This window comes from Chironomus tepperi, unplaced genomic scaffold, assembly GCF_022539635.2.
Source record: "Chironomus tepperi strain 1889 unplaced genomic scaffold, CSIRO-AGI_Ctep_v1 contig_217, whole genome shotgun sequence".
Lineage (NCBI taxonomy): Eukaryota > Metazoa > Arthropoda > Insecta > Diptera > Chironomidae > Chironomus > Chironomus tepperi.
This window is the reverse complement of record NW_027226339.1, coordinates 1,430,968-1,456,083: the sequence shown is the minus strand read 5'-3', so window position 1 is coordinate 1,456,083 and position 25,116 is coordinate 1,430,968. Positions and strand designations below refer to the sequence as shown.

The window sequence follows — 25,116 nt, the reverse complement described above, 5'->3', positions numbered from 1 at the left end:
CAATAAAGATGTTGATTGTGTTGTGTACATCTGAATCATTACTTATTTAATATTTCATTGAAAGAAAAAAAACTAACAGATTATCAAATACTATAAATACCGCTCACCTAACATTCTCTTTTTTTTCTTCAAATAATAAGATATTGAACTTATTTTATATCCATTCCACAGTGTCTTGCACCTCAACAACATACAGTATCTTTCGCTCTCAATTAAGTGACATTATGCTGTAAATGCTAGATAAATTAGACACTTCCCTCGTGATTGTTGATGAATCAATCGTCTATCTATCTGTTGTGTCTTGTACATAGCAACATTGTGCAATAATAACGCACTTCTTTAATGAAATTATTAATAAAGGTGATGATGATGATGAAAGAGAGATGAGATGAGAATAAAGCCGAGAGGAAAATGTGTCGTGAGTTTAACGGATGTTATGAAAAAATAATTTATAAAAATTTTAAATGGAATCTATTTTATAAGCCTCATAAAGGCTGATTTGATGTGTCTTGTTGCAAAATATTCACTGACGATTTCATCTTACTTCTTGACGTTTACGATGAGAAATTTGACTTTAATGCATGATTTGGTGCTTTTTTATTATTTGCAAAATTTAGTTGTATCACTATTAAGTTGAGGATGTCTTGTTAATTTTTATTGTGTTGATCAATTTATGAATTGTCATTAAAATCAAGTGATCTTTGTGTAATCAATGTCAATTTGATGGTTAAAAGTTCGCAATATTTTAGGGATCGTTCGTAAGTAGGGTTCATCCGAAACTCCAGGTCTGCAACATTTTACGAGCTATAAGGTACTATCGAAAACTCTAGACCTGCGCACTCAGAATCCAGAAATATAAGGTCTGTTGTTTATGGCCTTCTCATTCCCTCTGAAGTTTGGGTGTCATTAGTCAATAACCATTCAAGTTCCAACTGCAGACAATTATGATGAGAAGCTAGTAGTGATAAAAGGGCTCGTGGAAGATTAAAAAACTTCTAGAAGGAAGCAGTCGATAAATACAGCATTTGGTATTGGCAATTGGCAGACGGAAGCCAGCGATAGAGCCTATATGTAAAGGAGGCCATGAATCACAATTGATGTACGGTCAACGAAGCAAGTAAGCAAATAGACGATGAGAAGCAAATGTGTACCCAAATAAGGGTTTTTAGATCAATCCACCCTCCTACCCCTCTCTGGTATCAAAACCCTCATCATGAAACCTCCAAAAATTCAACAAAATTTCCCAAAAAATTCAAAAGAAATATCACCAAAAATGTCTGATTTCCTAAAAATAGCTAACTTACTATAAATAACTTAACCTAAGTAACCCGAGAGAATTATTCCAAAAAAAATTTAGATTTTTTATTCGAAAACAAAGACATTAATCACCTAGTTAAGAACATTTCATGCTCGATTAAGTTTTAATTCAATAAATCTTGCAGTAATCTCTTGAACTAACTGATAATTATTGTCGGTGTTCAAAATAATGTTAACGGTTTTGAAAAATTCAAAATAAAATTTCAGTTCAAAAATTTTTTGACCGTTATGGAAAAAACAAATTTTTTTCAGGTGGATTAATTTTATTAATTTTACCGACTAAGTCAGATTAAAAATTCGTTTTTGTCAGCTTGTAAGCTTCTAATAACAAAAGTTATGGATGTGATGAGATGAAATTCGTGATATTTATAGAATCATCTGCATTATAGCGAAAAATATCCTTGATCCTGCAACAAAATCCTCCTTAAATTGACAAAATAATTAAAACACGTGACAAATGTCTAATTGAAGCAACAGATTCCCAAATGCTATGTCTGAGAATATGTATTCTTTATTTCATTTTATAATATCAGCAAATTTAATTGCAATAAAAAATAAAAGATTCTTCATAATCTGAATTTCTACCTTATCAATACAGTTTCTTTTTTAGTTCACTTGAATATGCTGTAAATATCATTTCTTCCTCTACTACAGTAGTTTCTTGATCAATAGTTTCATTCTCTATATTGCTATGTGTTTATTATTCAATATATTTAATATATAAATGGCAAAAATATTTAGATGTGACTTTTTAGTTTTTTTTCTTATATAGATCATTCAATGCTTTAACAAGTTGTTTCTTTTATTTATTAATTGTGTAAATTTTGTTCTTGCTTGCCCGCCTGCATGCATTATATATTTTTTTGTTTGAGAAGCGATAAATTTGTGTCTAAATATTCAATACATTGGACATTGAGAGTGAATTTTAAAAGAGACGTAAATTATTTGAGAAAAGACGTAAAGGCTTTCTCACAATGTTTATAGCTATTATTATTCAATATCATCTCAATCAAGCGAGGAATGAAAAGTGTTTGTTTTTACTAGTTATTAGGTATCCATCCACAAATTTCACATCTTACAACTCGGCTAATTCCCGATCAAAATTATCATCACGTCGTTGTTTGCGATATCTAAGTATAATAATGAAGACAATGGCATTGAGGATGAAAAGCCCAGAGATTATAAAAACTGGTACGAGAATATCTACAAAGAAGGAAGAAGAATATGATAAATTAATGTAAAAATCGATATTGACGATTGATTATTTGGACATACCACTAAACATATCATTTTCGGCTGTCATTTTTGCTCCTTCTCTTCTTAATTGCTCATTCACTAGACTAATATGCCTTCCAAATGTTTCGTGCACAGCTGAAATCACAATTTTACAAAGTAATTAGTTACTAGAAATAAGTTTATAAATCAGAGTGCTGTTATCAAGCAATTGATAACTTAATCACATCAAACTTACCAACACACTTAGTTAATGTATCGTTCCAAGATTCGTTAATGCAGATTAACGTTCGGTCGCTTTGCGACGTATCTGGGAAAACGTGGTTTTCTTCACAAGTATATCTTAATAGATTTTCCAAGCGATTCACTAATTTAACGTGCTCAGGTATTTGTGGAACTAAACATCCAATTGCTAATTTCAGTAAACAAATTAATTTATATTAGTAAACTGATAGACATAAAGGAACAAAAGTAGTAAACAAAGTTTTATGCCGGAAAGATTTCTTCTGAAGATTTCAGATAAAATTTTTATATTTTTTTTATATAATTGAGAATTATTTGTTCTGCGTTTCTCTCACTTGCTCTCAATTATTTTCAGCAGATGTCTTGGTGACTAGTGTGTGACTTCAACTCATTTGTACAACAATGAATAATAATAAAAGTGATAAGAATTTAATTTATGATCATAAAAAGCAAATTAAGTGAATAACTTATCATAATTTTATACACTTCTGGATGTCTAGGTATGTAGACTGAGTTGCCGCTAGTCACCCCTTCCAAAAAAGAACGTTTTCGAGCGCAATATTATTTGTGAAATTTTCTCTCTCTCTTCGTGCATTGCACATAAACTGTTTCTTCCTTTTAGCTAAACATAATACTATTGAACATGATATGGAGAGTTTGACGGAAATGAATTTTGTGCTCGTTGTGTTTCTAAGTGCCTTACTTTACTATCGCATGATTTATTAAAACGAATATTCTTACTTAATTTTGTTCATTTTTGCTTTGATTGCTGTGATCATTTTAAATTGTGAGGATTTTGATGAAATTTGAATTTTAATCCAAGGATTTAATTTTTTGGAAAAATTGGATTAATTTTGAATAATTTAACTCTAACAGAATGATGCATTTCAAATCCAAGGTCGTAATCTCAGGATTGAGCTTACCCTAACAGAAAAAGATGCTGCTTTTAGGTACCGTATTGGTATTTCTGTACCATGAAAACATGTTTTTTGTCTGATAGGGTTAAAAATGTTTTGATTTTAAATAAATCCAATGATTTAAATTTAAATCTCGGTTTAAACCATTCATGAGTTACTTTGAATTTAAGAATTTAATTATCTGTTGTTTCTTCCAAGGACTACAAAAGTAATGACAGACAACAGTCAATAATTATAGTCTCAAAAAGTATAAATTTTCTCTCATGTTTCACAAATTTCAAAAAAAAAGATACTTTATTTTTGAGAACGAGTCATTGCCACATGAAAAGAGGAAAAAAATAGAAACAACACTTGGAAGCATGAAGCACGTTTATGTGGGGTTGTTGAGGAAATATAATCATACATCTTCTGCCTATTTAATGTTTTCTTTTCCTTTACTCTCATAATTTTCAGTTTTTTGAAATTTTTTTTTGCCTCATTTTCCGACAAGCATGTAGAAATTGACATAGCAAAAATATAATATATTCTTTCATAGTAGTTAATGGCTGAGATAAAAAAGAAAAGAAAGTCAGTTTCATAAAAATATTTTTATATTTATAACGTGAAGGCCTTGAAAATTTTACTCAACATAGCCGAATTGCGGCAATAGAACGCTCATTGGCGTCGATATGTATGGTCGATAGAATCAGAGCATAAAAGAGAGAATGAGGAAAAAAACAGAAAAATTAATTCCTTCGTCTTATTCTCCAAACAGAAGTAAACATCTTTGAAGAAATCTCTAGAGAATTCTTTTCGGTTCCTTAAACAAAAATTTATATCCATAATAAAGAATTCAATGCGTTTTTTTTTTTTACCTTTGTAATGAATAAGGAATCCCCTCTTTGGATAAATATTTTTTGACTTAGTTTTGAGTACAATCTACGCACGATTCAGTCAGTCACATTTGTTGATGGCACAAAAAGTTTTGCGGATGTTGAAAAAGGGGGAAAATACAAAGGAAAATTTTTCAAATATGAAGGCATTTAGACGGAAAAATTCCATAACTTACTTCAATTTGATGAGACAGGGACTGTAGCTGTATGGGTCGTGTTAGTTCTGAACATCCTCTCCACAAGCTCTTTTTGTACTCGAGATCGATTATTTCAAGAGTATCTTTGCAATATTCATCTACTGCATGACATATATGAGAAGAAAAGGATACAATTGGATTGTTATTGATTTTGGCATTGATTCAATTAAGATTCTTATTTACTTACCACGTAAATGTAGATCTAGAATAGTCAACATCATTTTCTGTCCTTTTGCTATAATTATCTTCCATTTACAGTCCCTATCACTTCCAATATAATATGATGGATAGCCAGGATTGGCAATAAATCCATGTAAAAGTGTACTGCTTGGCAGTGTATGTTGATGTGCTCTATGTTTAACATTTGATGGTTCTGTTTCTGTATCATAATCCTCAAAATCGGATCTCTCAGCACTCTTTTCTTCTTCTTCACCGTACTTCTCCTTTTCTGGTGAATCAATACTCTTTATCGTATTATTTACTATTTCAATATCATTTTCACTTTTTGTAACATCAATAATATCAGTTTGAATATCCATATCCAATGTAGCATGCTGTGTCACAGTCTTCTCCAAGTCTTTATATTCTGTTATCATCACATCGTCATCTGTTACAATAATAGTTGCACTTTGTTCGGTATTGACCTTCTGTGTAAACGTTATTTCTTCATTACTGCCAGTAGCAATAGCAGGAGCTGTTGTGAAAATATCCAATGTTGGTGTAATAATACTTGACGTTATTTTTGTTGTCTGGGGTTTCGTAGTGGAAGTCAATAATACTGAATCAATCTCATTCGTTTCGATTGCCGCATCAATCTGATGTGTAGTTAATTCCTCAAACTCTGTCTGTTTTTTCATTTCACTTTCCTCTGTTTTTATTGATTTTTCAATTTCTGGTTTTGGCTTTTCATTTGGCAAAATTTTCAATATTCTGAAATCCTGTTGGAAATGGAAATATTATGTTAGCATACAGGAGGAAGTGACATGGCATTCGCAAAAAAAGTAATAATAATATAAATACGTTTTAAATTACCTGCGAGTAGACTTTACTTTTCACCTTATCCTTTTCCCTTTCAATCGGAATCATTTCTGGCTTGGATATTTTCAAATTCATTTCTGTCTGATTGATTGCCTGAGGTGCTGCCGTTGGGGTTTCATTCTTGGCTGCTTTCAAGATTTTTACACTCTTTACTTGATAGAAATTCATATCATTATTATGTCGTAGTGCTGCCGTTCTCGGACCATTTAACTCAATTTCATCTTCTTCCTCATCATCTTTCTTATTATTAATAATTTCCGTCCAGTTGATATTCTTCCTTAAATCCCAATCTTCGTTGCCAACTTGAAGTAGTTCACCGCAATATTTGTTGACCCGAAAGTCTGTTAAATAGATTATAAACATACATTACAGCCCATTTAACATGTGAGAGTACAATTCTCAATTGCAATTTTTCAGCTAGCCCACAAAATAGCATTCAATTTCATTTTTATGTTATGTACTCTCTTTCTATCTTTATTTGTCCTTTGTGAGTTCATCGAATTAAATGAGCAATATGGTCAAAAAAAAACTGGCAAAAATATTAGACTCAGATGTGTGTTTATGTTCGAGGTTCACGGCATGTACATGTTTTGCTTTCATAACTGCAATTTATCATCAAAACATTCAAGCACTATTCAACTCCAACCCTCTTTAAAATTCTTTTCAGTTCTCTCTGCCGCATTATGCAATTTTTCAAATGCAATTTTAGCAATGTTACTGTGGTTTTGTATGTTCATTTTGACTTGATATGCTGCTTGACTTGATTATTTGAGCAATTTAAGTTTAATAAAATTCCTGTATTTTGACTGTTCAGTAATTCAACTTCATCTCATTTCAGTTCAAAAAATTTAAATTTCAAATATACGTTAAATATGTCAAATCAATTATTCAATGCGACACTTTTCAGGTTAATGACTAAGACACTAAACATGCGCTTTAATCTTCCACTTGAACTACTTTTGAACATTCTCATCTGCACGTCTTTCACTACTATGCAGTTGAATTAATGCACTTTGCATTGTTTTTCTTTACACGGTGTGTCTACCTATTTAAAAATTTAGAGATGTTCTTGCTTATGTCACCGATAAGGGTAGAAATTTTATAATGAATGGTAGGGGAAGTGCATATAGCTGAAATTTTTTAATGTCTATAACATGTTATCAGATCGTAAAACAAAAGGAGAACAAAATTGCTTCTTCTTCCCCGTGACGGTCACACAAAATATGTTTTTACGTTAAAATGCAGTTAGGATATGTGCTGAATATGCTATTTAAAAATGCATGCATCTGTTTTGATTGTTGTGTCAAATAAACACACGTTTGGTTCTCAGAAAAAAAAATATTACTATAGCTTAATATTAAAGCCAAATATTATCTCATATTAGAATAACATGCAGCAATTGCTGTTTCCACCCTCTTTATAGGATTTCTATTGCATCACGCCAATTGCATTCTTCAACCTCAAAATATCATTTTTTTTCTCGTGTATGCAGCACATTAGGTATTGATTGCATTTAACTTAATGACAGATCGTAAATTTAAATGCTCATATTGGAAGCGAAGGAGGGGTTAGCATATAAGTTATCAATTATTATTATCTGATGACGTAATTTTCAAATGAATCCATACACATGGAATATAAATTAAAGATAGTGAGATAGATCGAGAATGCCGTGTGTCAAATAATTTAATGGACTGCTACATTTTATTCTACTAATTCAGGAATCAATACTTACTATCCATACAAATGTATTTAATGTGTACAGTACCCTCATCCCAGAATGTACTATATGGATGATCATTACTGAATATAAATGAGCAGTGGTTCTTTCCCGAACACCTAGATGAGAACGTAAATAAGCATGGGAATGAGAAATTATTATGTCATATACTCAATTGATATTTATGACAATTACTGACCTATAATTAAGTAATTTACGGATGTTGAATTCCGTATTGGTCAGATTTCTAAGGGCTCCTTCCAATTCAAATCGGTCGAGAGTTCCGACTCGTCGTCTCATCGACGTACATTTCCCTGGTTCTAATTTGTTACGCTTATGAGGCAATAAAATGCTCAAATCACGCCTATGCCTTATATGATTGTCATCAAGGTTGTATTCGATACTATCCTCTTTGAGTTTCGTTAGATATAGACTAATTAATTTTTCTAAAGAATCCCTTAAGACCTGCTTATCATTTCTTAAAGAACCATCATAATCCAGCGACACATTCTCTGCATGTTCATTAATTGTTGATGGATCATAAACGGCTGTGCTTTGTAGATGCTCAGATCGATACTCGCTAGTGATTGCCTCTGCTTCCTCCGTCTCATGTCTCTCTTGTTCTCTCAATCGCGCATTCCGTAAGACATCCAACAACTTTCGTGCCGCATATTCTTCTTCATACGTATCCGCTTTTCTGCTCAATGATTGAGCAATAATTTTCATAATACTGGCAATGAAAAAGGAAGGAACAAGCAAATTAGCTACCATAAAAAATAATTTCTATTCAGCCTTTATGCTACCCGTGAAATGCGTCAAATTATTATTTCAAACAATAATATATATGTGGCCATAAATTATGTTTATAGGAACAACTGTAAAAAATTTCACTCACCTGTCCTCATCATAATATAAACATTTTTGATTGCCAGTTTGATTCTCACAGTGTGGTGTAAATGTTGCTTCTAATATCCCAACTTTTGAATCTATATCATTGCATGTCAACTTAAATTCGCTATCGTAACAACCCCATTCCTCAACTAATTCTGTATCGAATAAGAAGTTATAGAATTATGTAATTTTTTTATTTCATTAATTCACTGCTGTGCTGTATGCTTGATTCTTTTTTTTGCGTTGATTTGCAAATTTTCACTTTTTATTACTTTTTTGTGTTTGTTTGTTTGGAAGTACGGAAATAAAATTTGATTTTTATTTGACTTTCATGAGCTGTATAATATTACATTACTATTTACTGACTTTGTGCTGATTAGAAAGGAAATTGAGTTGAAATTTCTATAAATCAAAAATTTGTTATTCTGCAAGTTTCAATGTCAAAGCTATTTTATTTGCGTAGAATTGCAAATTCGTTAGTTATTGTGTTGGAGTAGATTTTATGTTATGTAGACTACTATGCTAGTGTGAGCATAAGGACAATGTGATCAAGTGGCTAGGCAACAGACTCTCCCTAACAACGGACAATCACCATAATCACCATAATGACCGTGCTTATGAGTATACTCCTAAGTGGCAAAAAACTAACAAAGAACTTGTCATCAGATGGCTATTAACATGCAACCAACTAGTTATAACGTACTTTTGTCCGGAACTCAATCAATATAATTGAGAATGCTCAATTTTGTGAGCATACTCATGAGAATGGTCCTTTTCTGTTCGAGTAACAATCCGTAACCTTTTCATTTGTACGACAACGGGTTTGGCACCCATCAAAGACTGATCTTTTAATCATTACATACTTTTAGCGTTGCCGATATGCTCACGACATACCCTAAAAGACAAAGAGTATGTTTTCATTGTACAGAAAAACCACTAGTTAAAAGCGGTATCTTTGTCTGATAGGAATAACCATAATCAGCGGTCAATTAGAGTGGGAGTGCATTAAAATATCAGAAGATTTTAAAAAGTACGACTTGTTTGGATAATTTGACACTGATTTAAATAATGTTTCTAAAATCACAATCAAGGATGTTCGATCCTGTGTGGTACACTGCATCAGATCTAATTTCTTTGCCATAAAATCTTTTGATAGCTGACAGCTCTTTCTAGGGAGAATGTTGTGATTATAGAAGCTATCGATAGATACATGCTCTAGGCTCCATTTAAGAAAGGTCATGAATAGTAATTCATCTGTTTGGTCAACAACAACAAAATTGGTCCGTACCGCTCGGGGATATGACTAGGAAAACTCACAACATATAATTTCAGATTTTAATTTATATTTTTTTACGACAGCTTTATCCTTGAACTTTATTATTATTATTCATTAACGCGACAGTAGAACGAGCCATGTGTCACATCCAATAAAATAAAACTGTGCCACGAAAAATGTCGGCTTTTACATTTTATGCTGATAAGAAAATTTGTTAAGACACATTAGTTCAATCTTAATTGTTTACGGTTGAAGAATTACATTCCTTAATACATTATACTTATTAAAACTAACTAATACATTGTATTATGTAGCTCTTAAGGAATATTGCTACTGACTATTAATGTCATTCATCTAAATGTCACAGAATGTATGTCAGTAAATGTAGCAGGTATGCTCTAGAAATAATAGAACGACTCATTGATTTCTAGGAGATTAATGTCTAATGTAGGGGTTGATGACCAAAGATAGCTCATGGAAGAAACTGCCGATAGAGATAGTAACACACTTGGAATCGGTAATTGGCAATCGGTAATCAGCGATTAAGAAAGCAGGAATTAGTACGTGTCTCAATAAATTCTTATAATATCTCCGCAATACTCAAATAATCCAAAATTGATGAAGTACCAATTCCTGGTCTGGAAAGATAAATTATTAATTTCCAAGCTGTGTTTGCTAATGACATTATCATAGATAAAAGAAGAGTACCCATATCATTGAGTATATTCTTCCCCATAAAAGAAGAGAAGAAAAAAACCACTGCCACAGATTTTGCAGCACATTTCCTTTAACTAGTTCATACAGACGTTGCCTGTAATGAAATCAATACCGTCCATTTACCCCAATTTCCTTATACATATGTACATAAGAACCTTTCTATTATGTATTTTGATTTTTTTCGGCATTAATTTTGAATGTTCTCTACACTAATCAATCTTCCTAAATCTCAGAATCATGCAGAATAAGTTTGACGCACCTTAAAAGTCCTTCAACTATGTTGAGAAATCACAAACGATAAACCAACAAATTACACAATTTTTCATGCTACATTTCTCGTTTTAGTGATTATAGAAAAATTCTTTCGCATAAGTTTTCAGGTATGACGGTATGTATGCAAATGACATTTATAAATGAAAATGAAAAAATCTTTGTAAATGTATACAGCGCACGCAGTTGTTTCAAGGGTATGAATAGGGAAAACTATAAAGTTGACGGATTAGTTACCTGTAGATATAGCAGCATAACATGTAAACAGTCTAAAAGCAATAATAACAATACCAAATTGTCTCTTATCGATCATCTTCCTTAACGTATCTAATTTCACCTTTAATGAACTTTTTTTTTCATTCACAAATATAAATACGTCGTAAATGAACTGCAAATTAGTTCTTATTTATGTTGTTTGAACTCATTTGATATGCTTAAATATTATTTCACTTTCTCTTTCATTTCAAGTTTGTATTTGTTCGATAATAACAATGGCATGTCTTCCTTTTTGTGGTCGCATGTTCAATCATTATCACGTTTTTATATTCACGGCTATGTTCTATTCATAATCTTATGGATCGTCCTTAGATTTTTTTTATGTATATTACGAAATATCAGCAGAGAAGAAGAAGTTAATGCTTTCCGTACACACGCAGAAGAAAACACTGAAGGATGTACTTCTTCTTAACATTTCACTTCATCATTGCCTTCTTATTATTTTCACATGAAAAACCTTGAACCACTTTTGCGAATAATCACTTCTATCGCTTGCGAAATTTTTTTGAAACTTTTTAATAATTTTAGTGCACCATTTGTGAATTTTCTATCATTTCTAATTACTCAAAGAAGCACTTTAAACTTGGCAGAAATATATATTAATAAATTTTATAAAATTACATCTTTTCGTGTGTAAAATAATTTTTTTTTTGCAACTCTAAACGCTAGAAAGGCTCACGATAGAATGTGAGAAACATAAAATATGTCGAATATAAAATTGAGAGTGAGCGAGGAAATAAGCAAAGAAGAAAAAAAAATGTTAGGGGATAAAGAAAATATTCACCCTCAACGTGCGCATGCGATACTATTATATATATTTTTTTTGAGCGAATGTGTACACAAACACGTTATGCTTGATATATATAAACTTTAAAGGGAAGCATAAACAAAGCAAACAGGTTCATTCAATATAAATGAAGTATCAATAACTGAGGTTGAGAAAGACTGAAATTCATTCATTAAAATATATATCGTCTCTAAATATAGCTAGATTTTGGATGTTGCGGTATGGTGAAATCCTTAGATATGATTGGTCACATTGGATGCTTGTGATCTAATGCGATATCAGGTTGTCTATTTGTGTCATACTATGTTTAAAATTCAAGGATTAATTTTAAATCAAGTTCTTTAAGGGTCGTTTTAAATTGAATTTAAATCTAAAACATTTGTTTAACGGATTATTGAACAATCCTGGTATAACAATGATGTTCACTTCTCATGAATCGTTCACTTATGACTTTCGAAAAAGGTCAAAAATTAACTCACAAAAACCCATTTGGAATCATAAATGAACAGCACGTCCCAAACTTCTATGATGGGACTTCATTGTTATTGTTGCATTTTTAATATGCTGATGACTTTCCACTGATTTGTGACTAGCTGAATAATTCTTGACCAGTAACCCTTTTAATATTTCGGAATTTTGAAAATAATTTTTTAAATCCTAAGGATTTATTTTTAATCCGATGGAAAATTAAAATTTTTACAACTTGATCGACTCATGATAACTAAGCTCTGAAATCAATCCACTAAAAATTCATCGTAAGCAATCAAAGATTTGTTACAAATTTTACGATCTATGTAGTCTGTCTTCAAAGTGATTTTATTCCATATATAATATTTTATGATCTTCATCGGAATAAAAATAAATAAATTTAGAAATTATTAATTATTAAATGTCTTAAAAATCTATAAACTTGTCTTTCAAAAAACAAAAAAAATCTTAATATTATGAATAAATGTTCCTGTTATTTCATAAACTTACTTAACAAAAATAATTAATTAAAGTCTCAATCATAGTTATGTACTTTACATTTTGCATAGCCAATTAGAGCTGCATTGCGACATTGTGCTCCTAATTTTGTAAATGCTTGGCACTGAATTCGACCGGACATTGCCGGAGAAAAAGGCGTTCCTGCACGATTAACATCGACACCATCTGTTCTCATTACGCGAGCTATTGTTGGAGTCATTGGACGATTATTTGGCGTATCTGGTCGTTGAACAAGTATTACATTTGAAGTTTGCGGAATGTTTTTTTGGATTTTTATCATTTCACGTTCACACAGGTCTGCCAATTCAGCATCTTCTTCCTCAGTGTTCTTATTACTAGGAACTTTTTCTGATACCTTTTTGGACGGTGGTGGCTTTGAGAATGGAGTTTTTGATCGAGCTCTAGATACACTTCGGCTTTTATCTCCTGAATTAGACTCTTCGTCATCATCATCATTATTCAGCCTCATAAATCCAAGTAGCTTAAAATTCTGTGAAAATAGTTTTGCCTTAATTTTTTGTGCCAGATAATATCCGATCAATGAAAGCCATACGAAGATGTTGGTTGCCAGCAAATGAATTTGTGATTGATAAAAAGCAGCAAGGCAGTTGAACATGAACATAAAAATCAGAACTTTCTTGTACTTTTGTTGAAGATTAACGAAAATTATGAAAATCATTCCGCATGTGAAGTAAATTAAGTTGAAGATTAATGTTATGGCCATCTCATATGTCAATTCTATCCCAATTTCATTCATTATCTCTTTAATCTTTCCAAAAACCTGTTCAATTGTTGTCATAACTACAGCAATCATTTGCATGATATTCTTAAAATGTTCCAAAAATGCTAAAGCTTCATTGTAGTGCTGTACAATCTTCACATTTGTACTTTCAAGTTGTCTAGCTATTTCATCTGCAGAACGTTCAATTTTAATTAGTTTTTGTTCTGATTGTTGGTGAATTTCCAATTGACGATGTAAATCAGTATTTAGTTCCGATATTTGTTCCTTTGCATTGACCAAAAAGTCCATATTAAGTTCTTGTGTCTCCTTTATCTTATCAAAATTTTCTTTGTATTCTTGTATGTTTTGAATTCCCATTTCATTGATTCTCTTTTGATTTTGCAGTGCATCATGAATTGTTAATGCCTGTTTTTGAGCAGCATGCATTAAACGATTCACAGCAATCTCTGTAAACATTCGATATTGTTGTTGTTTTATGGCTGAGCATATTGATAGTGCACGATTTGTCAAAATATTATATAGTTGGTATATTGAGTTGTCAAAACCCATCGTACATTGTGCTAATGTCTGTAATTCATCAAAATTTATTGACATATTCAAGAGTATTCAAAAACTTGATTGATTTTGAATAGAAACTTACCATTTCAGGTGTGCAAGGATAAATGGATCTTCCTTCAGTCCGTAACTGACAATTCATCAACATAATTGCCAATTTTCCAATTTCCTCTGAACTTAATGTATTACAGTTTTTCTTCAATGATAGTATGACTTGGTGTGTACATAAATCAAATGTTTCCTTTGGTGCATTTATTAGTTCTAATCCTTCCTTTAAAAATGCATCATTCTCTTTAGGAAACTCAAATTGCAATGATGGTAAATCATTTAATTGACTTGTGCTGCTTATGTCTGAAATTTATGTTTTTATTGATAACAATAACTTTCTATGAAAATTTGACTTGTTGCTACATACCTTTGGGTTTTGGCCATAGATTCTTTGCTCCCGCAAAGAAATCATTGATCAATGAACAATCAGAAGTAATAGTAAGTACAGAAATTATTAAAAATATTAACCGAATAATTTTCATTGTATTCTTTTCAAGGTTTACTTTCGCACTAATAAGATATAAGTTTTCTCGTCGAATTCAGTATGTTTTTCAATCTATTTTTATCTCTAAACATTTATATATTTAAAGTCACAGCTGAAAATGCTTTTTTTTTTAGATTTCTCTAAAACAAAAATTTTCCACGTGAATTTTTTGCGGGAAAATTCTCGAGTTCAAATTTTAAGAATTGATTGAACCGTTTAAAAAAAATTTAAATTTTAAAAAGTCGTTAAAAATTCAAAGGAAATCAAATTAGATCAACAAAAATGGAGGCTGAAAAATCAAAAATTTTAAATAACTTAACTATTAAAACTGTAAGTAAATAAATTACTATGTTAAACTCTAGTTAAGCTAACAGTAATAATAATTTACTAGGAAAATCAAGGTGAAAGCACATTGTGGGAAAAATATAAAGCAAGTTGTCAGATCCAGGAGAAAGCAATTTCTGAAAAGTATGAATTATACCATACAAGTCCAGCATGCCATCCAATTTACAATGATGAATACGAGAACTTTGTAACCTGTGATCATTACGCAGAATTTTTTGATGATTATTTCAAGGCAAAGTTAGAGTTATTGAAGTTTACGGAAATTATTGAAATGAGAAAAATGGTCTTTAAAATTGAATGTCTTCGTCACCGTGGATACGAAACGGACGATATTATGGATACTAATCTCAACAGTGATGGATGTAAAAATGTCATTTCTGTTGTTAACAGCATTTTAAATACTGAGGCAAAAGATTACATTTCTAAGAAAGATTTTGAGAAGCTTGAGGATATACTGACACGTGCTATTGATTATGACTATTTAAATATCAAGTTTATTTTGACTCAAAAAGATGAAGAACTTTTCATTAATATCAGAAAACTACTGCGTAAGCAAATGTTATCCGATGAAATGCGGTCCAGTGAAAAAGCATCATTCCGGAAAATTGTAAATGACATCCTGACTTTAATAAAGTTTGAATTTTTATCCGTAAAATGCATCGAAGACCATAGCAGGGACACAAGTTTAAATTCGTCGAATGCATCAATAGAAGAAAATCCCAGTAAGAGAATCAAGCTTGTACGTAACAATAAAATCGTGGAAGATGAAATTAGGGAAGTTATAACAACGAAGGCAGGAGAAGATGTACGAAGTTTCTGAAAATGTAATTACACCAAGGAATAAAGACGTTTTTTTGTATGTTTAAATACTAACTATTCTAGTTATTTTTATTTTAATGCTTCAGGAGTTTCGAAAAACAATTTAAAGTATTTAAGCTTTTTTTAGCACATTTGAAAAATGAAATGTGGCTTTTCTCTTAATGATTAAAGATAATTAAATTTTTTTTTTTATCAATCCTTAAATAAATTAATGGAAAGCCACGAATTATGAAAGTCCGGGTTTTATAGAAAAAGACAATTTCGGTCTTGTATTACCTTTCCCTAGAATCATTTTTTGTTCAGCTTTTAGTCGCTTTTCTTGTTCCTTTTTCATTTTCAGCTTTTCCTCATCCATGCGTCTTTGTTCTTCTATTATAAGTAACCTTTCTTCAGCCTGTTGAATTGGAGGAGAAATTAAGGATTAATTGGGAATTTAATTTAAAACTTAACGATTTTCAAAAATTTGAAAAATCATAATTGATCGGTTCAATCAGGTTCAAAAAATTCTTCAAGTTCAATTTTACCGGAATTCAAAATTTTGAATTTTCGCACAATCAAAATTTAACGGCTTTCAAAAATTTGAAATGAGTATTCTGAACTTAAACTGAACTGAACCAAAATGAAATTGACGGAATTACTGAACGACTAGTATTTAATCTTGAGATTAGGTTAATCTCAGGATTTAATCTTAAAATTAATTCAAATTTGATCGTTAAAAATCGCAATTTTGAGATATGCCTGCAAAGAATGCCGCATACTCAATTTGTAGTCAATCCATCGAGACTTGATAAAATAAATAAATAAATGTTCAACTCACCAATTTCTTTTGTGCCTCTTCAATTTTTCTATTATTCTCTGCAAGTATTAGCTCAAGTTCTTCTCTTTTTTTCTTTTCTTCTTCCTATAAAAATGTTTGATATCAATATTAATATGCATCGTAGGCATTCATTCAATTGTATTATAATGAAAGAAAATTATTTTTTTTTTTGCAAGAATTTTTTTTGATCGACATAATAAACTGCTAATAGAACTGGTCTTTACATAAATAAGTAATGAGTTTCTCTATAACAATAAACTGAAAAAAATAAGTTTTATTAGTTTTAATTATCTTAAAATAGAGCATTTTTTTGATTTTTTTCATTTTTTTTTTAACAATATAAGATACAAAAAAATTTTCCAGCTAAAAACTAGTGTTAAGTTTTTTGTGTAGAGTAGTTTTTAGCATTAAAATTTATACATTAATTGATCTGTATATAGCTATATAATATTTGAGATTTGTTTATATACAAAGAGTATGTATATAATTAAAAATAATGTTACACGTTGAACAAATAAAAAGAGAATAAGTTAAAAATAATAAAAAAAGTATAAATTATAAAGCATAATAAACATGAATGATAAGTAAAAATGATAATGTTTCAGCTACATGGATAAAAGAAATTGATTATATGCCAATTTTGATAGTTTTTTTGGTTTTTGAAAAGGAATTAAAAAAAAAAATAATGTTACTACTAAAAATATAACGAATACCTTGGATTGATGCTATAGAAAATTTACCGAACACAGTTATTCGCTACATCTGAAGGAACTCACTCTTCCAATAATCCATCATGTCTCATGTCTTCTTTTTATGGATAAATATTTTCCTTCTTATTTTTCATTTTTCTTTTTTTTTTCATTCAAATCTTTCTTAGCAACTGCATATTTTATAGCCAATATTTGCTTCAAGCTTTCATATATTTGAAAGCATTGTTACTAGATACTTTTTAATGGACACGCACACATACACTAATGTCTACAAAATCATCTTCCAGGATCCATCTTTATCACATTCAGAACTTCCATTCATTAACAATGCAGTAGTTAATTATAGTTCGACAAATGGTTTTTTTTGGTACCAAAATAAAGGTTTTTAAATTAGAACTCAAAAGAGCAGTGTGAAATGTGTTTTGAAAAAGTTTGAATTAAATTTGATTAATTAGGTATAAATATAAAGGAAAAATTGGTAAAAAAATAAAGCTTCAACATTGCTTGAGACTGAATTAATTATTAATGACAAAATGCAAATCGATGTACAATTTCCATCCATTCCTAATAATAATAAGTAATAACTCAAGCATATTTATATATGGAATCATTTGTATTTTTTTTGGTGAATTTGATAATTGTGTAAACAAAATTAAACTAAAGTGTAATCATATCTTCTCATTCTAAGCTTAATGATCAGTCCACTACATACCTCGCGTCGTTTTTCCTCGTTCAATCTTTCTTCTCGCCGCTTTTCCAGCTCTTTCATTAACTCACGTTCCATTTCTTGCTTTGCTATTTCCACCTAGGGTATATAATTAATTAATGCATATTCAAATGTGTTTTTGGGGTGGAAAATGCTAATGACTTAATAACATCCAGTTAGACACAAACTTACCCTTTGTTTAATCTCACTCTCAATCTCTTGTTTCCTCATTTCTAATATAGTATCGACACGTTTCTTAATTAATAATTCTATTCTTTTTTGTGATTCCTCTTCTACAATCTGGATTAAAATAAAATTTCATTAAAAATTATCCTTTACTGGATGTTTGTAAATTTGTTTATATTACCTTTTCCTCAATTTCCCTCTGTTTTCTTAATCTCTCAATTTCCGCAAGTCTTTCGACCTCGTCTAATTTTCTGGATCTTTTATTGTTTCTACGATGATCCAGTGAATCGTCACTATTGCTTGAGGAATATGAGCGTGATCTTCGTCTGGAATTACTAAAAATAATTTTTTTCAATGTTTAGAACCAGAAAAAGGACATGAAAATTTACTAATTTTTAATTTACCTTGAATATTCCCTATTATCTCGTCTTGATTTATGTTTTTTACTTTTGTGCTTACGTCTCGGCGATTTACTACGTGATCTGGATCGGCCCATTGTGTGTTTTTCTGTGTTTAAAATTAAAATTTTAATTTTTTTTTGCTCACAGTTGACTGATGCTTAAAAGTTAAATACAGGGGAAGACATTAAAACTTTTTTGAATTTTGTCCGTTAAAAGGTGTTAATACTTTTTTGGATTTTAAAGCTATAACCTAATTAAATAATAAGTATCTTGAAACTTTTTATGATTAGCAAGTTGAAAGTAACTGGAATTAATAGGTTTGCTAAGTTAATTACAAAAGAATCAAAGATTTTAGTGAAACGGTTAACGTTTTTCTAAAATTCAAATTCCTTACTCCTAAAGAAATTTTACTTCTAAACATCAAAAATTAATTAATTTGAGCAGGTGTAAACACAATTAAGACATTAACCAACAATTATTTACTCAAAAAAACCATTTAAGTTATCAAAATAAATCTCAGAAGGCGGGAAATTGGAAAATGAATTACCGGCAAAATTTGATTCAAACTTAAAAATTCGTTAAACAGAGACTTTGCGAAAATAAATAAGAAGTATTTGGTTTGTGTATGTACGACAGCGCATTTATGATTATCAGTGTATTGTACAGGTATAGACCAAAAATATAACTGCAACATAATCATGGAAAACAAAAGAATCGAAATCCTGAATTCCATGTCGATTAGGTAATGTAAAGCAGTCACTGCCAGCCGGAAATAAGTTCGCATGACGGACAAAGTGGCCACAGTAGCGCATATGGAGTAAATTTACTAAAATGTGCTAAGAAGAGAGTCAAGTTATCAGAAAAATAGTGATTTTCGGTCATTTAAGGTTTTTGAGGATCTGTGGATAAATATTAATTAATTTACCTTTAAATATAATGTATTAATTAACTAATAATGAATCTCAATGAGTTTGTGCACAAAAAATAGATAGTGAATGTAAAATCGCCGAGAAATAGTGTTTAACTTCCCGTGGAAAAATTTTTGTGAAATGAAAATTGCTTTAAAACATCACAAAAAATCTATTTTAATGCTGCTCCATCCGAGAAAATTGTTTATTGTCCTCATATGTTTTGGTTTTATGCTATATCTTTATGTCACTTACGCTTCAGGTGATTATTTTATTAAAAAAAAGAAGTGTTAATTTTTATATTAAACAGCATAAGACGTTCATTGTATAATTATCATATCTCTCTCGCCTCGACTATTGCCTATTTTCTATTCAATGTGCAATAATATTCATGCATAATTAATTGTCTGTATTTTTCATCGTCGTTTTTTTTTTTAATATTATTCAATTGCTGTTTTCCTTCTCGCTTTTATACACAATTTTGTCATATTTTATATCTCTTTATTTTTATGTAGATGAAATAAATAAAGAATTTGCATCATTAATTGAGAATGATACGCTTACTGTTTGCAATGAAAATAAGCGAGATAAACGAGCCTTTGTTTTGTCGTCATCAGAGGCATCATCACAATTGCCTACAACATCAACAACATCCACAACAACAACGCAATCTAGTCAAAGTCATAACGGGAAGCTCCCAATAATCTATTTCGTAACACCAACTTATCCACGGTAAGTAGAAAGTTTTGTCTTGCTTGATCCAGTAATAAGAAATAAGAAAAAGAAAGAAAAAAATAACATGAGACATAGAAAGAACCGAAACAAAGAGGAAGAAGAAGTAGGAAAAAAAAATATTGTCATAAAAAATTTTGGCCAAGAAATCAAAATGTTTTGAGATATATTGTAAGAACTAAGAAATAAGAAAGACTATCTGTGTTATTATATGTTACAGACGTGAACAAATAGCCGAATTGACACGACTTGGTCAGACTCTTATGCACGTACAAAATCTATTTTGGATAGTGGCTGATGATTCCGAAGTATGTAACGCACGTTTGGATAAACTACTTGATAATTTCGGTAAGAATGAGTAATCATTAATGTTTCATATATAATCGTATAATGTGTAACACACACCCTTATTTTGACTTGTAACGACATCATGTAATCATCTACAGGAATCCCATATGTACACTTATCATCGCCTATGCCATACTTGTATCGATCGCAAAAGACAATACCAAGAGGGGTCTCAAATCGTCGAGCGGCATTAGCGTGGATTAAAAATAATAACATTAAGGATGGCGTCCTCTATTTCGGCGATGATGATAATACGTTTGATTTGCGATTATTCTCTGAGATTCGCTACACGCAACGAGTTTCAATGTTTCCCGTTGGCCTTATTGGTGATTATTCAATTAGTACTCCAATTGTCAAGCATGTAAGATTGTCTTAAAATTTATACATTTATTTAATTAAATATTCTTATTTCCTTATTTTCTTCCCTACCCTCCTAAACCTCTATCATTAATTCATAGGGAAAAGTCGTTGCGTTTTTCGACTCGTGGCCTGCGAAGAGAAAATGGCCTGTTGATATGGCAGGTTAGTTTACAATTCATTGATTTCAAACGACATGCTACATGTTGTAAAATATTCATGATTATATTTTTTCTGGATTTTGATTACATGTCTGTCCAATATTTTTGTTTTTATTTTGACAACAGGTTTTGCTATAAATTTAAGCTATTTGAGAAAATATCCAAATGCTACGATGCCATATAAAGCTGGTTATGAAGAGGATGCCTTTTTGAGAAGTATTGAACTGAAAATTGATAATATTGAACCTAAAGCAAATGACTGTACAGAAGTTTATGTTTGGCATACACAAACAACAAAAACTAAAGCACCATTAATTAAAATTGCAAATGATGTATTAGAAAATTCGAATACGAATTTAAACACACTTATGAAATTTTTAGATGAGATGGGCGTTAGTCATACATCGCCTGCAGCAGGTAAATTAAAATTTTTTTAATTGTATTACTTTAAAATCAGTGGTGGAAAACTTGTGTTGCGTGACACATTAGTGTGACGTCATGAAATGAAATGTCGCGTGCAGTTGTGGTCGCCGCTTACAACTAAAGTGTGTCGCAGCACAAAAATTATCCACCACTGCCTTAAATCGATTTATTCAACCTTGTCTTTAATTAAAAAAATTTCATTTATTTTTTATTCAATTTCCAATAGGCGCAAAAGCTTCCGTAAGTAGAGATGGAAAGTCAAAGTCGCTAGTGTATTGGGTAAAGTCACAGTAGCTCAAATTACCCGTTAATTTTTTATATCTCATTCCTTAGGTAGTTTCCTTATCATAAAGACCTTAAAAATCTGCTTCATAGAAGCAAATATGAGTCTTTATACAAAAAAAAACCTTTTGAATTTGCTTGAAATTAATATACTTAGTCTTCAAAAGAAATAAGGAGGAACTTAGGCAGATTTTTTAAAAATCTTTAAGAAATTTTGAAAATTCTTTAAGAATTTTTTAATTATAATTAATTTTTTATGTCACAGTTTTCATTAGAAATGACTTAGCAGTTACAAGAAACGCATTTTTTAAATCCAACTTTTATAATTTTTTTTTATAAATTTTATGAAACCCAAGCATTGCCCCCATAAATGACCTTTTTGATTTAGTTCAATTAATTTTTAATATCACTATTTTTACGACACGATAGAAAATTTATCGAAAAAAGAAGCATGTCATACAAAGGTAATTGGCAAGTACAAGTGATAAAAACAAATTTATTTTATTATTTTTATTTTAAATTGAGATTCTAAAGGAAGTGAAATATTTTTTAAATCCTATATTTTTTAAAATCATACCAGATTTAGTTTTTTTAAACAAAAAATGCATAAAATTTGCACAAAATAATTTGTTTTTGAATTTTCATAATCACCTATCCTGCTGCCTTGTCAAAAATTTCATAAATTTATAGAACAAATTAACATGTTGACAGGCAACAGATTGGCACAGATTTAATTTTGCACAATACTTTTTTTTTCTGAAATAATGGCGATAATATGTAATAACTAACAATAGATCTTTAGATAGTTTTATAAACACAAATTTCATATACCAAAGCTTTTAAAAAAACAACAATAACAACAAAATTGAGCATTAAAAATATAATAATTTGCAAATTTTATGTAGAATGAAGGGTTGGGTACTTAAACGAGTAAAGTGAGAGTGATAAGATGGCATAAAAATCCATAAACAAGTCTGATAAGAAAGCATCTTTGCATTGCTGATACTGAAGAGAAATGTCAATCATAAAGTCACTATGAAAATCATTTTTGGGGTAAATTTGGAAATTTGTCAAAAAGTCACAGTCAAATAGAAAGTTTCAAGGTTGTATTAACTGTGTAAACAACTGTTCTGCTGTACACAGCTCTTTATGGATTTTAGAATTGAACTTGAATTATTTAAATGTTGTCAAGTGATACGATACGATCAAATTTCATTTAATAACTAGTCATTGTAAATGGCAGCTATATTTTACAACTACAAACTACAACTTTAATTAAGAGAATATTCGGAAATTACGGAGAAGGGGAGGGGATTTAAAATTATGTTGATGATAATTAGATCCTATTGATTTACTGTGAATCGTAGGGTGTTAATAAAGCGATTGAACAGGTTTATGTTCCTGGCCATTCGGTTACTTCTTTGGCCAAAACAGTTACGGTGGGGGGAAGGAAGTATAAAATCCCTATTTTTAGTATTATGTAATTTGCGAACAAAGAAGTTGTTTAAGGATCTCAAATATTCAATAATAATCAAGAAAATCCTGAAGAATCTGCACGAAAATCAACATAAATACATAGATTACTGATAATATAATTTGCATACGTTTGAATCATGCCAGAATTAAATTCAAAACTGCAATTTTCCTGTTATACTGCTTACGTGAAGTAACAAACATATAATTAAAGTCATTATGGAGTTGTAATATGTCATTGTTGCATTTTCTATAGATCATGATATCTATTTATTGCCTTATAATCAGAGCTGTTCATATCTGTTCATAAAATATTTCCGTAGTGGAGTATTACTTGAAATTATAGTCATTCAAAATTTGAAGGGGTGTTTGGAAGTATTGCATTTCTACAGCTTAAATTATTAAAGTTTTGAATTGTGGGTCGTAAAGCCTCTACATCGCCGTTTTAGGGTTAAGACGCGAGGCTTCCATAATAATTTTGTGATGGCTAATTTCAATCCATTTTTTTCCGGGAGATAATGCGGCACGGCGCTCAAGACTGATGAAAGCTTTTAATACCATAAAAGCTGGAATGTAATAAGTTTGCCGTCACAAATTACAAGAGTAACTTTTTCTTTTAAAATTCTTTAGAGGTGGTTTTGACAAACCCTAAAAAAGAAGAAAGAAGGGGTTAGTGGTTTGAATACGCCACAGTAAAGGACACATTGCATTTGGACTACTTTATCTGCTCGTTAGCAGGTTAATATAGAACAAAACCATTTTGCCCACAATAATTTCTAGAATTAGGTAAGCTTGGCCTACCCGCGAGACTTTTAAAGGTACGGTGTGAATATATCCGGATTGGGTTTCTACCCAATACACTAGTTTATGAATAATTCTGGATATTTAATAATCATTCTATGATCGAACAGTTTTCAGTCATTTACCCCAAAAAAGCTTTAATTTAATTTAATTTTATAAATAAAATATATTGTGCATATCTATAGAATAGTGAACTTAACTCAAATGTATAACCTACGACATTCAAACCTGTCATTTGATTGATATTTCTCTATATTTGTGTCTACAATTGAAGTATTGGCCTATGTTAGGTACTTCAATACATGCCATTCTATACTTATGATAAAAATCTAACAATATAAACAATGTTGATTAATGGATGCATATAGAAAAAGGACACAAAAGTAATGCAAAAATGCAGTAAAGAGGATTTTTTTGCCAGTCATTGGCTTAAGTAATAAACGTGTTAAGCACAAAAGACATGAAAAAAATTTATAATCAATGATAATAATAATAAATAATAAAAATAATTAAACTCAATGAATGATATTACTCCTTCATCATAATTTAAATAGTCTTTAGTTAGAGATAAATCTCTGAAAGTGCATTAATTTATGCGAATAATAAAAAAAAAAGAAAATCAAATTAAAAATTATGAGATGAATGATGAATGAATGATGCAAATTAAATTAAATATAAAGAATCCTTTCTCGAATCCCGGTGTTTCCTGTGATAAAGAAGTAAAAAAAAAAACATTTAGTTCATTTTTGATATTAAAGAACGCAATTACGTAGTTAATGTAGTACTTTATGTTTAACATTTTATGACTTTATATATTTGGTTCGTGCTAGTAAAAACTTTTTAGTCTCGAAATTTTTAAAAAAAGAAAAGAAAAAAAATCTAATTTATTTGAAATTTAATAATAATCGATAGAGAAACTGGGATAAAATATGGAGCTTAGTAGAGCTATATACTGTCTGCCATTGACAATTACAAAAAAAAAATTACGATGTAAAATAATATCATTTTGGATAAAAATTGCAAAAATAAAATTGAAATTAAGATTAAGAAATTAAAATTTTATATAATTAATTTTAT

The 25,116-nt window shown here is 30.3% G+C and overlaps 4 protein-coding genes across 4 annotated transcripts; 1 reads left to right on the top strand and 3 right to left on the bottom strand.

Moving 5' to 3' along the window:
* Window positions 1–1,775: 1,775 nt before the first annotated feature.
* On the bottom strand, window positions 1,776–11,621 carry LOC139090259 (uncharacterized). Its single transcript, XM_070640005.1, has 11 exons — window positions 10,929–11,621; window positions 8,433–8,583; window positions 7,737–8,267; window positions 7,553–7,656; window positions 5,812–6,158; window positions 4,967–5,717; window positions 4,759–4,880; window positions 4,565–4,628; window positions 2,789–2,962; window positions 2,593–2,688; window positions 1,776–2,520 (listed from the first exon to the last, which is right to left on the bottom strand). The coding sequence occupies exons 1-11, from the start codon at window positions 11,002–11,004 to the stop codon at window positions 2,393–2,395; spliced, it is 2,544 nt and encodes an 847-aa protein (XP_070496106.1). The 5' UTR covers window positions 11,005–11,621; the 3' UTR covers window positions 1,776–2,392.
* Window positions 11,622–12,606: 985 nt separating this feature from the next.
* Window positions 12,607–14,750, bottom strand: LOC139090254 (protein brambleberry-like). The gene is made up of 3 exons (XM_070640000.1): window positions 14,454–14,750; window positions 14,124–14,389; window positions 12,607–14,050 (listed from the first exon to the last, which is right to left on the bottom strand). Exons 1-3 carry the CDS (start codon window positions 14,566–14,568, stop codon window positions 12,758–12,760), a joined length of 1,674 nt encoding a protein of 557 aa, XP_070496101.1. The 5' UTR covers window positions 14,569–14,750; the 3' UTR covers window positions 12,607–12,757.
* A 1,037-nt stretch (window positions 14,751–15,787) lies between these two features.
* Window positions 15,788–18,722, bottom strand: LOC139090255 (arginine and glutamate-rich protein 1-like). Its single transcript, XM_070640001.1, has 6 exons — window positions 18,558–18,722; window positions 18,335–18,488; window positions 18,160–18,267; window positions 17,974–18,066; window positions 16,552–16,635; window positions 15,788–16,128 (listed from the first exon to the last, which is right to left on the bottom strand). The coding sequence occupies exons 1-6, from the start codon at window positions 18,647–18,649 to the stop codon at window positions 15,961–15,963; spliced, it is 699 nt and encodes a 232-aa protein (XP_070496102.1). The 5' UTR covers window positions 18,650–18,722; the 3' UTR covers window positions 15,788–15,960.
* A 666-nt stretch (window positions 18,723–19,388) lies between these two features.
* On the top strand, window positions 19,389–25,078 carry GlcAT-S (Glucuronyltransferase S). Its single transcript, XM_070639974.1, has 7 exons — window positions 19,389–19,724; window positions 19,978–20,194; window positions 20,415–20,542; window positions 20,641–20,903; window positions 21,001–21,064; window positions 21,187–21,477; window positions 21,710–25,078. The coding sequence occupies exons 1-7, from the start codon at window positions 19,604–19,606 to the stop codon at window positions 21,775–21,777; spliced, it is 1,152 nt and encodes a 383-aa protein (XP_070496075.1). The 5' UTR covers window positions 19,389–19,603; the 3' UTR covers window positions 21,778–25,078.
* The last annotated feature ends 38 nt before the right edge of the window (window positions 25,079–25,116 follow it).